This window comes from Zonotrichia leucophrys, chromosome 7 (genome assembly GCF_028769735.1).
Source record: "Zonotrichia leucophrys gambelii isolate GWCS_2022_RI chromosome 7, RI_Zleu_2.0, whole genome shotgun sequence".
Lineage (NCBI taxonomy): Eukaryota > Metazoa > Chordata > Aves > Passeriformes > Passerellidae > Zonotrichia > Zonotrichia leucophrys.
Window position 1 is genome coordinate 9,651,903 of NC_088177.1, and position 15,818 is coordinate 9,667,720.

The following is a 15,818-nucleotide window of genomic DNA, read 5'->3' on the forward strand; positions in this document are numbered from 1 at the left end:
GGTGGCTGCCCCATATTGTGAGAAGGCTGGAGGGTTTTTATTATTTTTTTACAAGACTCTTAAGGTCAGTAAAGGAAATTCCAGAAAGGTCTTGCTTTCTGCCAGCAAAGACCAACATCACAGCAGATCACTTCCAGAGCTGTTTCCCTGTGAGAGGAGCTGCTGGCAGGATTTGTTTGAGAAATGCTCCCACCCCCAATGCTGGAAATAGGGCCTCGTTTAGCAGTTCCTCATTCAGACCCGCTCAGGATGGTGCCCATCCCTGGAATGGTATTTTCTGCAGAATTTAGCACAAGGAATTGCGTTTCCTTTTCTGTTTCTTTGTGGGTTTTTGTTGTTTTTTTGGTGAATTTTTTGTTTTTAAGGGGGAGTCAAACAGTTCCTCTGCTGCAAGACACGGAGTGAATGTCCATTATGGAGGCACAACTTGCACTCAAGTGAGCAGGACAAAGTCCTGGGATTTCATATACTGCACGGTGTGCCCCAAGCCATGCTATCACTTTAAATGGCTTCAAGGAATTTCATTGACTGCTTTTCTAATTACTCACTTAATACGACTCATTCTTGCCTATTTATTATTCTAACAAGTTTCCACATCTGAAAACAGCCACTGATGTTTGGGCAGTTTGTTCCAACCACTACAGGGTAGGAGAGGAGAGTCCCAGCTGCTGTGGTATGCTGGAGGAGGTCTGCAGCAGAATTAGGGAAAGGTTCACTGCTGTTTTACTCTTACCTTGCCTTCATGGTGCTTGCCATGCTTCTTCTTATCATGCTTCTTATCGTGCTTCTTATGGTGCTTCTTATGGTGCTCCTGGTGTCCATGAGGATGATGCCCTGATGGGGGGTGCCCATGGGGGTGCTGGACAGGTGGAGCAGGGCAGACTGCCACGCCGCCAGGGTAGGGACCTGTGCCAGGACCAGGGTGTCCTGGAGGGGCAGCAGGGCAAACTGCAATGCCGCCAGGGTAGGGACCTGTGCCAGGACCAGGGTATCCTGCAGGGGCGGGAGGGCACACTGCAAGGTGTGGTTGTGGCCGGCCTAGGAAGAAGAGGAACCTGTAAGTGGGCAGAGACAGGCTCTCCCCAGACAGACAGTGCAGGGAGCTGGTGCATCCTTCCACCCAACGGGCCCACTCTGGTCTTCCTCACGAAGGACATCCCACACCCCTCTGGGATGCAGATAAACCCCCCAGCTGTCTGAGGCCAAAGCATAGAGCTCCCCTCTAAGTCCTCCTGATGGCTGTGTGGTACCTGCAGCCCTGCCTGGCCCCACAGCCCCTCACCTTGGTTGGGGTCACACATCCTCAGTGGTCTCCAAGCTGAAAGGGAAGGACAGGCACCATTAGTCACCTCCTGCCATGAGACATAGCCCAGCCAGCAGCTGGGACCTGTCTCCTCTGCCCCTCATCTGCCCCCAGCAGAGGGACCACACTTGCTTCTAATCTTTGGAGTTACCAAGAGCGCCATTCCCCCACAGACCCCGGCCGTCGTCCTGTCCGTTTGGTGACAGCACCAACTCCCAGAGCGACTGTCCCCCGCTCCATGCACCCCCAAAGCCTAGGCATGTGGTTTCCATTTTTAATAGAAATAAATCCACATTGGCCCAGCCTGGGTGCCGAGCTCATGCCCTCGTGGGCCACAAGAGACTGGGGACACGTGCCTGGGTACAGTGCCCACCTTGGGGACAGTGCACCCTGACCCACGGGTGCCCATGCTCCCACTGCCCCCATGCTGCCCTGCATTCACCAAACCTGTGGAAGAGCTCCCAGAAGAAGCAACGTAGGCAGCACTCGGGATCCCCGTCCTTGACACGGCTCTCCCGGCTGTAGGGCATCCTTAAATAGCGGGGCCCTGCCCCTTTGAGCAGGGGTGCGGCGGGCAGGGGCGACACCTGAGAGGTGACACCGCGCCCTCACCATGGGCATGCGAGAAACGTCAACACGCCGCTCCCAGCCGGCACAAAGGTCCGGGATAAAAAAGGGATAATAAACACAGGCTACGAAGGGCGGTGATTCCAGCTCCCGGCGACAAGGGAGGGATGGAGTGAGTCAGCTGACCCCACTATGAACCCTGATTGTGCTCCCTGCTCAGGGACAGTCTCTAGGAACAGGGGTGACCTTCCCACAGACGGGGCTGTGGGACAGTGGGTGTGGGGGCCTGACACTGCTCACGGTGCTGCCAGGGTGTGCAGGTGGAGGACACAGTATCTGCTGACACACTCGGTCAACAGGGACAGGAGGCAAGGCTGGATGCCCTGATTTTCAGGTTTTCCTCTTGGAGGATCTATGAGGAGGGTGTAGGATTTCTCCCATCTCAACCCACCCCATCTCCCAAGCATGGACCAAGGCCCAAACTAGAAGTGATTAGGAGAAGGAGTCAAAACTACAGCCAAGAAACACACATGCTCTAAAATGGTGGACCAGAGGAGGGGGCATATTAAATAGTTCCTGGAAAATGTAAACTACTTTATGGATATGCATAAGGGTCTATGAATATGCAACAGGCTGATTTAAGGGAAAAGGTATTTAAGGGGGATCCCCAAAGGTGGCAGTGTGGTCTTGGCTGAGTGCCAAGATGCACCCGTAAAAACCTTTGCTCCATGGTTCTTGTTTCCTATTGTCTTTTATTAAACTTTTTAAGTTTTCACAGGAGAGTGAACATGTTTTTCACACAGCCCTCCAGAGGCGAGTACCTTGCCAAGCCTAGGCAAGGCCAAGAGTATTTCCCAGTATTTGCCACTGCAGAACCCCCAGAGCGCTCCCAAGCCTTTCTCAGGCCACCCGCTTTTCCAGCAGTGCCAGCACAACTGCCGAGCCTTGCTTCGCCTCTTCCAGCAGCCCAGACACCTTCTGTGACATCTGTGCGGGGACAAGATGAGTCATTTGCCACCCGACAGGCCAGAAGAGCCAGCCCCTGGGCACCACGTGTCCCGCTGGTGGCAGACGGGCACAAGGGGCTCCAGGCCACCACCGCCCCCTCCGCCACCACTCAGCTGCACCGCCAGGCCCGGCTCACCACAAGCTTGAACTTGTCGTCCGTGATGTCCTTGAGGTTGATAATGACATTGAAGTAAGCTCCGAACACTGCTGCTTCCAGCATTTTGGCTCCCACCTGGGAAAAGTCAGGCTTGCGAGAAGCTCTCCTGGTGAACCAGCTCCACCATACGGCACTGAAGCAGGTCAGACCCTCATGCTGCAGGACTCCCACCCTGCACCACCCAGCAGCATGCAGCGCTTTCCAATCTGTTGGTATTCTCAGGAAATGGCTGCCAAAGAATTACTGGGTGGAAATCACTGGCCAGTTTGGGAAGCACAGCTGGAGAGATGTATCCTAGAGGTCAGGACATGAGGGAACACCTTGCAGGGCAAGTGTATGTGAGCTGGGGCCATTACCTGGATGTCAGATTTGCAGGCCAGGTTGCAGTGTTGTGCCAGCTCCTTCAGAGCAGGCCAGAGCCCATTCACCTTCTCTGCCAGGCCATAGGGCACCCCCACGGCCATCTTCAGCCCCTGCTGCATGGCAGCTGCACGTCTGAGAGGAGGGACAGCCCTGGACTGAGCGCTGGGTGGCTGTGCCCACACAGTCAGCCAATCCCCACCAGCCCAGCTCACCTCTCCTGCTCCTCAGGAGTGTTCTTGGGCAGCTTCATGGCTTCCTGCAGGCAAAGAAAATCAGGTTTGCTGCCATCACCCATATTGTGCCTTGCAACGGGTGTCAGGGCAGATCCCATAGCTCTTGCAAACCTCCCTTATGTGACAATGTCCCTTCCCCAGGCCCTGCTTTAGCATCCCTGGAAGTGTTCAAAAAGCAAGCAGAAGTGGCACTTTGCCATATGGTTTAGTGGGCATGGGTGTACTTAGTGGAAGGTTAGACTTGAAAATCTTGGAGGTCTTTTCCAACCTTAATGACTCTGTGATTCTAAGGTCAGAGCCCTGCTCCTAAGGAATCCAGAGCACAGCGATCTCAGCCCTCATCCCAGCTGGAAAGCCCTCCTGTTTCCCTGTAGGATGCCTCTGCTGGAACCTCACCATGTAGCTGTTGAAGGCACAGGAGTCAGCATCCACCATTGCCACCAGCTCATCCATAGCCTGGTGGAAAGGGGGGACCAGCTTCCTCATGATGGAGTCCAGGTCCTCAAACTGCCGCTTCCCGTAGCTCATCAGCCCCACCATGCTGCCCAGTGCTGCTCCCTGCCACGGTAAATCCTCCAGTAGGACACAGTGGGCACTGCTACCACCATGCCAGCTCCGCTTGGCACACCAAGGCCCCTCAGGCCTCTCTCTTGGTGTGGGGCACATACCAGGGCTCCCGCAGCCGCAGACACGGAGCCTCCTCCTGGCGCTGCTGACCTTGCTCCGACCGCTCGCACAAAGGCACCCAGTGGCTTGGCCACCAGCCCCCTGTCCACATCTCCTGCCTCCACCAAGTACCTGCAGCACAGGTGTTTTAGAGTCCTCCAGGCACAGGGACCACCACCACCCAGACCCAGCACTGCCCTCTCCAGCACTGGCCCCATGAATTAGTAGGGGACTAAAACCCAGCCTGAGGGTGAGGGTAAGGACTGGGAACCCCATGGGGGATATCTGGGGAACACAGGTGGTGTGGGGGTTGCTCTGCATTAGCCAGGTTGGGCTGATGCAAGCAGCATTGGTGGGACAGAAACACCTCTGCAGCCATGGCCCAGGAAGGGTGACAAGGACTTCACCTCGTGGATGGATTTCCCTTCCTTTCCCCCCACAGACTCATGTTTCACACCAGGTGCCGCAGCATGTGAACCAGAGGCAGTGAATTTTGCATGGGCATAGGGGAAGGAATTTAGCATTCAAATCTGGCCACAAAACCTGCTCCCTGAAGCTGCTTGCTGAAGCAACTTGGAGTTTCCCCCACTCCACGTTCACAACCATCAGCATTTGGAAGCAGGGACCACCCTGATCTTGCCCAACCACCCAGCAGAGATGTCCCCAGGCTGTGAAGATGAGCTGGGAGCAGCCACCACTCCCAAAACAAGCTGAGTGCAGGATGCAGGCATCAGGATCCCCCCATTCAGGGAGGAATGGGCACCATGACAAGAAGTGGGATGCGAGTCCCTACTCGATGATGCGCTCCCGAGGGTGAAATGGAGACAGGGAGTCCAAGCCCAGACGACTGACCACCTGCAAGGAGCAGCACCACTGTGTCAACCCTGTTACATAAGTCCTGTTGCATCCTCATTCCCCACTGCTAATAACCATGGGTGAGTCAGCACTGGGACTGGGCCACCACCCAGGGAGAGGACAGCTGACACCACCAGCCCATCCCATCGCAGACTCGGGGGTGGTGTGGGGTCACCTCTGAATGACTGGGAGCTATACTGATAAATCATTAGCTTGCTCTTATCTAGCATGTTCCCCACAGGCTGGAAAAGTCCCTCCCTCCTGCAGTGGAACAGCAGAGCTTGTCTCCTCCTTTCCAGCTAATTCCCCGTCCTGGGACAGCCTCCCATAATGCCACACACTGCCCTTGAGCCCTGGGTACACTTCCTTCCCCTCCTGGCCTCCATGCAGGCAAGACGAGCAGCTGCCACCCACATTCAAGCCTCATACGTTGTGGTTCCTGCTCCCTATGCATCTCAGCATCATCAGTTCAATAAAGCAGCTTGTCCTACTCCACAAAATCCGCACTGGAAACAAATGTCATGCCTGAGGCCTGAGCAGTCCCAAATTTCTGCTCAGTGCCACTTTGGGAGGCTGGTGGGGGGTGGGATGTGTCTCTCCCATGATCCCACCCTTGTGCTGGTATCAAGAGAAGCCACATTACCAGCCTGATCTTCTGTTCCTCCTCCAGTATGAAGAGTTTTTCCTTCTTGATGTAAAAGTCAGCTGCATCAAGAATGGCCTTCTTGGGAACGAGCCCTACCAGCTGAGACCCCACCACAGGGAGATTCAATTCCTGCAAAGGACATCAGAAATGTGATTTTCCCCAGAGGCCTGCTGCCACTACTACCTCAGCCTGGTGGTCCTCATCCCTTCCCAGGACATGGGAAGCTCACAGAAAATCTTTCAACAGAGGAGCTGGGGACTCGCAGCAAGTTGATGAGTTTCTGGGAGTTTTGTGCCATTCAGCACTTTGGCTGAGCTAAGCATGAGAGAAACCAGAGCCTGACCGGACAGTGAGGAAGGAAACTTGTTGGGAGACGTCCTCTGGGAAGCCCCTTTGGGAACAGGCACCACAAGCCACCCACCTGTGCATCTCGGCAGATCTCCTCGTAGACAGTGTGGAGCGGCGTGGTCTCAAAGTCCAGCAGGTTCGTTGAAACCTGGGCCATGTTCTCCTCCTCCAAATACCAGCCAATGCCTTGCACCTTCTTCAAGCGCCCGGGCTGCCAACAACTGCCACATTCAGGGCGCAGCCCAGGAGGTGTGGGGACAGGCAGGTGTGCTCCTGGTGTGCCCGTGTTCTTAATGTACCTGGCTGGGGCCGCGGCCCTGCTCACGGATGTTGAGGGCGATGCGATGAGCCTGCTCCTTGGTGCACAGCAGGTTGATGTTGTACGCAATAAGGAAGGTCCGGGCACCTGTCACTGTGGCTCCCCACCGAGGGACAAAAGTTGGGGGCCCAAAATCAGGAGCCCACTCTGGTTTTGCAAGCTGGGGTGAAGGAAAGAGAGTGTGTGTGCTGGCACTGCCAGGAGCACATGCCACCCTCGCAAGGAGGGCATCTCCCTCCCCAGCTGGAATCTGCCATGACCACCTGTGTCACCAGCTCCTCTTGGTGCAAAGGGACTACACCAGCCCTCAGCCTGCTCCCTGAAGCCAGGGAAGTACAGGTCAGGTCTGCCCAGCCAGTGCCACCACCAGGCTCACCTTCTCAGGGAGCGCCTCGTACTCCCCAGCACGGATGGAGGGCAGGGCTTTCCTGCTCTCGTGCCGTGCTGCTGCTCCATACAGGTAAACTGCAAGACACAGCTGGGGGTGAGCACTGCCAGGCAAGGCTGGCACTTTCTCCCACAGTTGAATCATGCAGGATGGGATGGAATGTGGAGAGGTTCCTGAACCCACTCACCAGGTACACCCAGCTCTGCTGCCAAGCGCTGCCCGAAGATGTGGGCACAAGTGACACACTCCTCCATGCTGACATTCCTCACTGGCACAAAGGGACAGACATCCAAGGCCCCCATCCGAGGGTGCTCACCTGGTGGCGGGGCAGATATACGAGTGGGAGGTGGGAAGAACAAGCAGACAAGGAGGGAGAACACACTCCACAGGGCAGCCATAACAATCCCACCATGTGCCTGGGAGTGGGAGCATTGCAAATGCTTCTTAAACTCTTTCAAGCCTGGGCCTGTGACCACAGTCCCTGTTCCAGCGCCATGCTTGGTCCCAGCAGTATGGCAGTCCCCTCTGTGCCAGCCCAGCCCCTGGGCCTCTCCCAAGCTCACCCGAGTGTTGGCTCATGTCAATGAGCTGCCCAGCCACACGGGCTGCGCTCAATGCCCCTTCCACCACGGCCTCAGGGGACCCCACAAAGGTGTAGACGGTGCGGTTGGTGGAGGCGCCGGCATCCACATCCAGCAGCACACATCCCAGTGTCCGGGAGATGGCCTGTGCCACTGCATCGATCACCTGCCGGGCAGAGATGGGAGCAAGGGGGCTGAGATGGCTGGGACTATACAACAGCCATAGCTTTTCAAGAGAGGGGGCATCTCAGATCTTCCCCTTCCCACTGGTGATGGGGTTGAGAATGACCCCGTGATCAGTGGGGATGCAGCCCTGCACAAGCATCCCACTCCCATCCAGGGGGTTTGGGGCACCCTGACTCCCCAAACTCCCTGTGGTGGGGGAGAGACACCTGGCTGCTGCTGCATGTCACAGAGCACCACCATAAACTGCTGTTCCTGAGGATACATCCACTTGCCAGCTTCCCAACGCATTTGGCTCTGCTAAGCCTCTTCCCTGCAGGAGGCTGTGTTTTTACACCCATGCTGGGTTTGCTAAATTCTCCTGCCACTGGCAGAGCCAAAGTTCACTTGAAGGTTGATGCCCAGGACAGACTCCATTAACCTTGACAGTGTGCTTTGGCACAACTGCAAGCAACCTGCTGGCAATGGTGGAAGAGGTCTCAGTCTCTGCTTCCCACTGAGGTGCCATAAGGGACTCAAAGCTAGCTTTAGACATTTTTGGCACCAGCCAAGTGGTGAAAGGTGCATGGCACTGCAAAGGAGGCATGGCAGAGTCTAGCAGTGCATACCGCTCTGCAGGGGGAAACCTGTCTGTCAGCGGCCCGGTGTCACCCACCCCTCAGCCCTTCCACGTACTCCCTCACCTCTTTGTTATTCCCCTCTGAGAAGTTGGGGACGCATTCCACCAGCTTGGCCATGGTCCCACGGTCTGCTTGCAGCCCTCAGCCCCCGGCTCGGCTCTTCACACCCTGGGGGTTTCCTGCCCTTTCCCGTCCCACTGCAGAGCGAAAGCCTCTCAGCAGCCAGCACGTTGCCTCTTTCCCAAGCTAGAGTTTCTCATTAACTGAATCGATCTGTGGCCAGGGGCAGAACGGGGCTTGGATAAACACCATCATACTGGCCCTACCGTGCTTGGAACAGCTACGGGCGCAAGGGCTCTGTGAGGCCAGATGGCAGCACTCACCAGCACCAATTAAGATATAAAGAAAAAAAATCTGCTGCTATCAGCAAGACTGCTGATTACCACGAGCTACAGACAAATCACTGCAACATGACCGCTATTCACCACAGGGGGGCCACTCCACGCAAGACTCGTGCACTACGGACACCGGCTAAAATCCATCGCTGTGAGCAGGATTCGAACCTGCGCAGGGAATCCCTATTGGATTTCGAGTCCAACGCCTTCACCTCTCGGCCATCACAGCGGCGGTCTTTTGCGGGGCGGGGGGCGCGCTGCCGTCGGGCTGCACCGCGCTCCGTCCTGCGGGAAAGGGCGGAAATGTCCGTGTGTCCCGGGCCACTCGGGTGAAGCAGGACGTCTAACGCGCCGCGGCTCGTTGGTCTAGGGGTATGATTCTCGCTTAGGGTGCGAGAGGTCCCGGGTTCAAATCCCGGACGAGCCCTTCTTTTTACACACCCAGCGCCCACCTTCACCACCTCAACCCACTGCAACCACCCTGCCCTGCCATTCGCACTCCCCCTCGCCACCTTCGCCCGCCCTCCCGACACTGCAGCCGCCCGACACAGGCCGGCCACGTCTCCACTCTGCCCCTTACCTGCCCTGCCTGCTTTGCGCCACACTTATTCGCCCTGCTCCAAGCCCCTCCCCAGCCCAATGACACCTAAGGCACCCGCACTGCCTGCAAACACCTGAAGACCCTTTCCCCAGCTTGGGCGGCAGGGCAAGGCAGCAGACACATGCATTTGCTCGGATGCAGGAGAACGCCCCACCATATGCGCTGGCACGGGGATGTAGCTCAGCGGGAGAGCGCTTGCTTTGCATGCAAGAGGCCCTGGGATCAACCCCCAGCATCTCCATCTCCTTTTGCCGCTCCACAGCCCTCCGCATACGCATACAGGCCCCCCAGATGGCCCACAAGAAATCCCTGTGGCTGCCTGTGGGCACGGGGCAGCTGGGATTGCCCGCCGGCAGCCAAAGGCGGGCAGCAAGGAAATGGGTGGCTAGATGTCCCTCCTTGGCCAGGTGCCGTAGAGAGTGGAAGCAGCCCGAGTCCCTTCCGCACGGGGCTCACGGTGCCTCCCGGCGTGAGCACGGGGGCCGGGGCTCACCCGGGTGTCGGGGCAGCGCTGGTTGTGTAAAAGGAAGGGCTCGTCCGGGATTTGAACCCGGGACCTCTCGCACCCTAAGCGAGAATCATACCCCTAGACCAACGAGCCGCGCCGACCCGATTTTCCCGCCCCCCCACTCTGCCCCAGCGCACCCCGCACACGTCCCCGCTGCCGCCCACAGCGCGCCGCTCCACGCTCACACACGCTCACACACCTCGCCGCCCTGCTCGCACACCGACACCACGCACACGCACAACCCTGCACAGCCCTTACACACCTCACACACGCCACCGCCTCGCACCCACCACGTTGCTCGCTCCACTCTCCTCTTAGCCCCTGCACCCAAAACCGCTGCGCCCCCCACGCACCCACAGCCCTGCCACACACACACGCCCATTGCTGACGCTGAGCACAAACACCGCTCACAGCACATCCCCTCTGCACCATGCCCCACAGCAAAACGTGCCACAACAAAGCACCGACCATTCCAACTGCTGCAAGGGCCGCCGAGGGCCACTGACGGAGGAAAGGGAACCTGCGACACCCATGTGCTGCATCTGGCATCTCGAGGCTACAGCAAGAGGCACCTCCCTGCTCCCACACTCTGCGAGGCCCACGCAGCCCTGGCTGCTTCCTTGGGCAGCTTCGGGTGATCCAATGAGGGCCCCACATGTCTCCTTGCACACTCCACTCCCATCAAGTCACCACATGGTTTCGTCCCTGGCACAACTGCAGGTTTCCCCTGGCAAAGTCTCTGACGTCTGGAATCCTAAATCAGCTCAAGATGATAAGCCCAGGAAGGGGACCCCAAACTAATGTTTCCCCACTCTAGCATGGGCATCCCAGGGCCCCCTCCCTGCTCTTGCCCCAAGGGTGTAGCTCAGTGGCAGAGCACTTGCTTTGCCTGCAAGAGGCCCTGAAATCCACCCCCAGCACCTTCATGTCCTTTGGCCTCCCCAGACCCCTCTCTGCTGGATGCACGGCTGCCAGAGTTCCCTAGGAAAGCCTGGCACTGCCTCCTGGCACCACCAGCCTGTGTGGAAATGCCCAAGACTCTTTCCCTACCCTGCCCAGAGGCTGCAGGGCACTGGAGCACTTTGTTTTCCTTCCCCACAAGTCTTGGGATGCCTCTAGAGGTGTACATCGGTGCTGGGAGGAGCAGCTGGAAGGAGGGCTAGTGGTGCCAAAAACCTCTTCTGGGAGCTAGACCAACGAGGTGGGGTGCACTGCTCTCCCAGAGATGTGGGACAGGGTGGTGAGGGGACATCCACTCAGCAAGGTGGGAAACTGTTCCACCTCCCCGCAGCACTCCCCTCAGTATCTTTTTACTCACCTCTCCTGGGTCTGCAAAACCTGGAGAACCCCGAGTGTGTCATTGCCCCGGGGCATCACAACCCCTGCCTGGGGCATTTGGCTGCTCCCGAGAGAGGAGCGGGGCTGCGCTGGATGCCAATGACCTTCTCATATCAGCTTCTACCGGGAACCCCAGCGAGGGCACCCCAACGCTCTCGGAGTGGGTATCTGGGGGCATTGGGTAAAACTCATGTCAGTGAGCAGGCTTGGAGCCTGCGCAGGGAATCCCTGCTGGATTTCGAGTGCAGCGCATTCACCCCTCGGCCATCATCTGCCTGGCAGCGGGGAGATGTCCAGGGTGTCCCAGCCACAGTGGGAGTGCAGGTTACTTTAGTAGCCCTGGCTCGTTGGTTTAGGGGTATGATTCTCGCTAAGGGTGCGAGAGGTCCCGAGTTCAAATCCCGGTCGAGCCCTTCTTTTTATTTGGGCACTCGTCGCTGGATTCTGGGCACGCGTGGGGCCACTCTGCCTTGCACAGGGGACAGGGGAGGCCTGACACAGCCCAGCCGTTGTCAGGATTGGTCGTCTCCTGAGTGGGGAAGGGGCTATCGGGGCAGTGGGGGACGGCAGAGCGTGGGGTTCGTGCTGCCATTTCGGCCGTGGGTGGGCGGCACAGCCATAGTGCAGGGAATCGCCTTTGGGGAAATCTGATGTAAGAGGAGTTCGTCATCGCCGCCTCGTGGAGGAAGCAAAAAAACCAATCCGAGCAATTGGAGATGCTGGGGATTGAACCCAGGGCCTCTTACATGCGAAGCAAGCGCTCTCCCACTGAGCTACATCCCCTCCGTATACTTGCTCCGGTGGGCGCATTCTTCTGGCACTGCAGGGATTGGGGTTTTATGTGCTAAAAGTACATTTGGCTGAAGGAGAGGAGCTACAGCCATCCCGCGGGATGTTGTCTGCCGGGAGCGGGGGAATTCGAGGAGTGATCATCCCACACCTGGTCAGCAAAGAGCAGCAGGCATGCAGTCCCACAGGAAGAGCTGATCTAACAAAGGGTTGTCTGCAAAGCCAGGGCTTTATCCAAAGGAGGGGTTTCCCCCCAAAAGGAGGGGTTGTATCCAAAGGAGGGTTTATCCAGGAGTTGAACTCAGGAATTCTTGCAAAAGTGCAAGACATCTATCCCTACACCAACAATCTAGAGTGCTGCACCCCTTTTGCCTCCCCAGCCCTACAGTTTGTATTTCAGGGTACAGCTGAGGCTGTGCTTTTTCCCAGCACAGCCACAGCCTTGAGGAGGATTTTCCAGGGCAGCCATTCCAGGAGGAAACCCCAGGGCCTTTTGAAGGGACTCTGGCGACCCTGAATCCAGCAGGGAGGAGTCCGGGGAGGCAAAAAGAGATGGAGATGCTGGGGGTTGATCCCAGGGCCTCTTGCATGCAAAGCAAGTGCTCTTCCGCTGAGCTACATCCCCTGCTCTGAGAAGCTCTACCTGCCGACCCTTGAAGCTCTATACTGCCTGTGGGAATTTGCCAAGTCAGGATGTGGGACCAGCCCTGTTCCAATCTATATCACAGCCCCAGAGACCCAGAGTGGCTTTGGTGTGCTCCTAAGAGACAGGAGCTGTGACTGTTGAGTAACTGACTCTTTTATTTCCCAGCTCCCATGGGGGTCAGTAGGGTGCTGGTGCTCCTATGGGTGCCATGGGGGCACAGTTTCAGGGTGGGACATGGAGAATTTTCCACGACACAGTTCCTGAGGGCTGAGTTGCCTGTAGCTGTGCTAGGGTGGGAAGATGAGCTGCTGCAGGAGCCCCAGCTGCTAGGGACCCCCCTTCACACAGGAAGAACAGTGCAAAGAGATGATTTGAAGACTGCAGCAAACCTCCAATGCCGATTGTAACACATGGCTGTGCTAGAGCAGACATTCTCCCCATCCAAACCTCCTGAGCTGACTGAGGGGAACTGGGAAGTTGGTTCAGCCACAGCCTTTCATATCCCAGAGGGGTGGAGGAGAGCAGGAAAGGGAAACGCTGCACCCCATGATTTCCAGGTCTCATAAACTTGTAACCCCCCCACAGACACAGCTCCTTCAACCCCACATAACCAATGCTGACAGGAGCTACCCCACACAGCAATAACTACATTACGCTTCTCCTCTTTGGGAGGTATGCAGACGTCTCTCAGCAAATGCAAATAACAGCCCTGCAATGTTTTATCAAACAATTCTTGAGTTTAAAACTTCGATTCCCTCCCAGGACCCTGCAAACCGTTGGGATCTGGGCTCCACTTTCATTGTGCTCATCCCAGTTTTTCCCTGAGGGCTGCTCTCCACAGCAAAACCTCAGAGCAGAGGAGGCTGTCGGATAGCCAGGGGCGATGTCTGCTGGTGATGTGGGCTCAGGGTGACACAGTGCTGGTGGAGCCAACAGGGCTGCAGGACTCAAGTCTTGTGAGCCCCATTACCACAGGGAGTACCAGGAGGACCAGACCTGCATGCCTGTGCCTTTTAATTTGTTTGCTTCTTCCCCCTTGACTCACATGTGTGGGCAGGCTGTTATTTTCCTATTTTATGGGATCTCCAGCCCTGGGGAAGAACTGGAGCCATTGGCAGAGCCACTGCCTGTCTGGCTTCCCAGGTGTGGCAGGGAGGGCACCCTGAGTCCCTGCCTTGTGCTCGATCCATGGGTGTCTGGAGTGGGATATCCTCAGTGGTGCCCTCTCCTCCCTCTTATCCTGGCCATGCAGCCACTTTCTTTCCCCTTCCTCAATCTGGAAGGTTGCTCCAAACTCCATCCGGTCTGGCTTTGGATACATCCAGGGACTGGATGGGACAAGTCCCATCTCTCTGCTTGCTGTGCCTGCAGGTTCCCAGCTCCAGGGGTTCTCTCTCACCTGGCTGGCTCCAGGTGTATCCCAAAGTGCTCTGGCCAGCAGTCCTTGCCCCAGTGAGGAGGATGAAGGATGCTACCTGTTGATGCAGCTCACCCTCCAGCATTGCCCTCAGCCCAGTGCCCCAGTGCCTGTCTGGAATACACCTTTGGCAACCCAGTAAAGGCACAGGTGGTGGATCTGTCTTTTCATCCTCTCCCACTGCTGTGACGCACCACAATTTTTGTCTTCTCACCAGAGAAGCTGCAGATTGATGCGCTGTCTTGACCCACCAATAATCTAGCCACCACCAATCCCAGCCCTACCACCAGCAGCATGCTGCCTGGGACTTCCATAGTGTCATAGAATATCCTGAATTGGAAGGAATCCATAAAGATTATCAAAGTCCAACAGCTGGCTCTGCACAGACACCCCAACCATCCCACCCTGTCCCTGAAAGGGTTGTCCAAATGCTCCTGGAGCTCTTGGAGCTCACAGCCTTGGAGCTGTGCCCATTCCCTGGGGAGCCTGGTCAGTGCCCCACCACCCACTGGGGGAAGAACCTTTTCCTAATCCAGCCTGACCCTCCACAGGCAAAGTCTCCATTATGAATGGCCCCACTCACTTGCTGTTCACAGCAATCTCCCCTTTTCCACAACAGCTCTCTCAAACCATGACTTGTCCTCTAAACCATGACTTACCCTCTCCTTCCTACGTCATCCACCCCCAGGGTGGAAAGGTACCTGTTCTTCAAGAACCTGAGGATACTAAACGACCACAGGGAGAAGGTTTCCTCCAAGATCATGAAGCAGCCAAGAGAAGATGGGAAGTGGGCAAAGAGATGATTTGCAGACAGCAGTGAGAGAGAAGATGGGAAGTGGGAGGCATAAACCTCAACAGGCATGGCCAGAGGGTGGCACCTGGGCCATACTCCAGGCTCTTCTCAAAAATGCTTCTGATGCTTTTGAATGCTTTAGGTAGGCAATGCTGGGACCAAATCCCAGGACCCAGCTATTTCCCTCCATGTGCCTCCACCTGCTGAGCAATATTTTTCATCCCCTTCTTGTTATGTAGCTCTGTGTTTCTCACTGGAGCCTTTGGCTGCAGTGCCTCTAGAGAAACCTGTATTTAGGGCCTGATCAGCAGGTCTGGGGGGTCCTGCCTGGGGCAAGGGCTGGCCTGGGGTGCAGGGGGGGATATGGTGAATTCAGGACTGCCCTTGAGCTGGAAGCCAAGGAGGCACAGCTCCCAGCTGGAGTCACAGCTCCCATGGGAGACAGAGTCCCCTGACCCTCAGGATAGGCAGCGCTGAAAGGCACCGAGGTCCTCATTTCCCCACCTGTCTACACTAAGACACCACAATTTTCAAGTCAAATCGAGGAGCTATTTAGATTTTTGTAGACTGTCGCAGACATTTTTTCATAGAAATCCTTTCTTTCACATTTGTCCATCTTCTGGGAAGCAGAGCCCCAGAAGAAGAATGTAAACAATTGTTATCAGCTGCTGTGAAATGTAGCAGGTGCCCCTGTGATTGGCTCATCTTCCATGTGTACCATTAAAGGCCAATCACAGGAGCAGCTCAGGGACAGATTCCCTGGACACAGAACTTTGTTATTCATTCCTTCTATTCTATTCTTAGCTGAGCAGCTCTCTGCAACTTCTCTTCTTATTCTTTTTTGTATAGTTATAATGTATTATATATCTTATATAAATAAATCAAGCCTTCTGATCAAGAAACAAGATTCTCGTCCTTCTCTCACCCCAGTGACCGTCTAAGGTCGCTGTAATAGTAGACATTCGATTTTCAGAAAAAAACAAACAAACAAACAAAAAGCAAACACATTAAAATCTGTATAACCTCACCAGTGGAGTCATTCAGTGAAAAACTACATAAAAAATGTGATTATTCTGTCCACCTGCTCCCTCCTG

The 15,818-nt window shown here is 56.1% G+C and overlaps 1 protein-coding gene and 6 non-coding genes across 7 annotated transcripts; 2 read left to right on the forward strand and 5 right to left on the reverse strand.

The window, feature by feature from the left end:
* Nucleotides 1-2,602: 2,602 nt before the first annotated feature.
* Nucleotides 2,603-8,477, reverse strand: FTCD (formimidoyltransferase cyclodeaminase). Its single transcript, XM_064718430.1, has 14 exons — nucleotides 8,301-8,477; nucleotides 7,417-7,600; nucleotides 7,041-7,169; nucleotides 6,842-6,930; nucleotides 6,446-6,625; nucleotides 6,220-6,357; nucleotides 5,796-5,927; nucleotides 5,091-5,152; nucleotides 4,300-4,429; nucleotides 4,028-4,189; nucleotides 3,611-3,654; nucleotides 3,392-3,530; nucleotides 3,015-3,110; nucleotides 2,603-2,857 (listed from the first exon to the last, which is right to left on the reverse strand). Exons 1-14 carry the CDS (start codon nucleotides 8,352-8,354, stop codon nucleotides 2,771-2,773), a joined length of 1,626 nt encoding a protein of 541 aa, XP_064574500.1. The 5' UTR covers nucleotides 8,355-8,477; the 3' UTR covers nucleotides 2,603-2,770.
* Nucleotides 8,478-8,779: 302 nt separating this feature from the next.
* On the reverse strand, nucleotides 8,780-8,861 carry TRNAS-CGA (transfer RNA serine (anticodon CGA)). The gene has a single exon. It is a non-coding gene; the product is annotated as a tRNA-Ser (tRNA).
* A 126-nt stretch (nucleotides 8,862-8,987) lies between these two features.
* TRNAP-AGG (transfer RNA proline (anticodon AGG)) lies at nucleotides 8,988-9,059 on the forward strand. Its single transcript has one exon. It is a non-coding gene; the product is annotated as a tRNA-Pro (tRNA).
* Nucleotides 9,060-9,402: 343 nt separating this feature from the next.
* On the forward strand, nucleotides 9,403-9,474 carry TRNAA-UGC (transfer RNA alanine (anticodon UGC)). The gene has a single exon. It is a non-coding gene; the product is annotated as a tRNA-Ala (tRNA).
* A 288-nt stretch (nucleotides 9,475-9,762) lies between these two features.
* On the reverse strand, nucleotides 9,763-9,834 carry TRNAP-AGG (transfer RNA proline (anticodon AGG)). Its single transcript has one exon. It is a non-coding gene; the product is annotated as a tRNA-Pro (tRNA).
* A 1,956-nt stretch (nucleotides 9,835-11,790) lies between these two features.
* On the reverse strand, nucleotides 11,791-11,862 carry TRNAA-CGC (transfer RNA alanine (anticodon CGC)). The gene has a single exon. It is a non-coding gene; the product is annotated as a tRNA-Ala (tRNA).
* A 559-nt stretch (nucleotides 11,863-12,421) lies between these two features.
* Nucleotides 12,422-12,493, reverse strand: TRNAA-UGC (transfer RNA alanine (anticodon UGC)). The gene has a single exon. It is a non-coding gene; the product is annotated as a tRNA-Ala (tRNA).
* Between the last annotated feature and the right edge of the window lie 3,325 nt (nucleotides 12,494-15,818).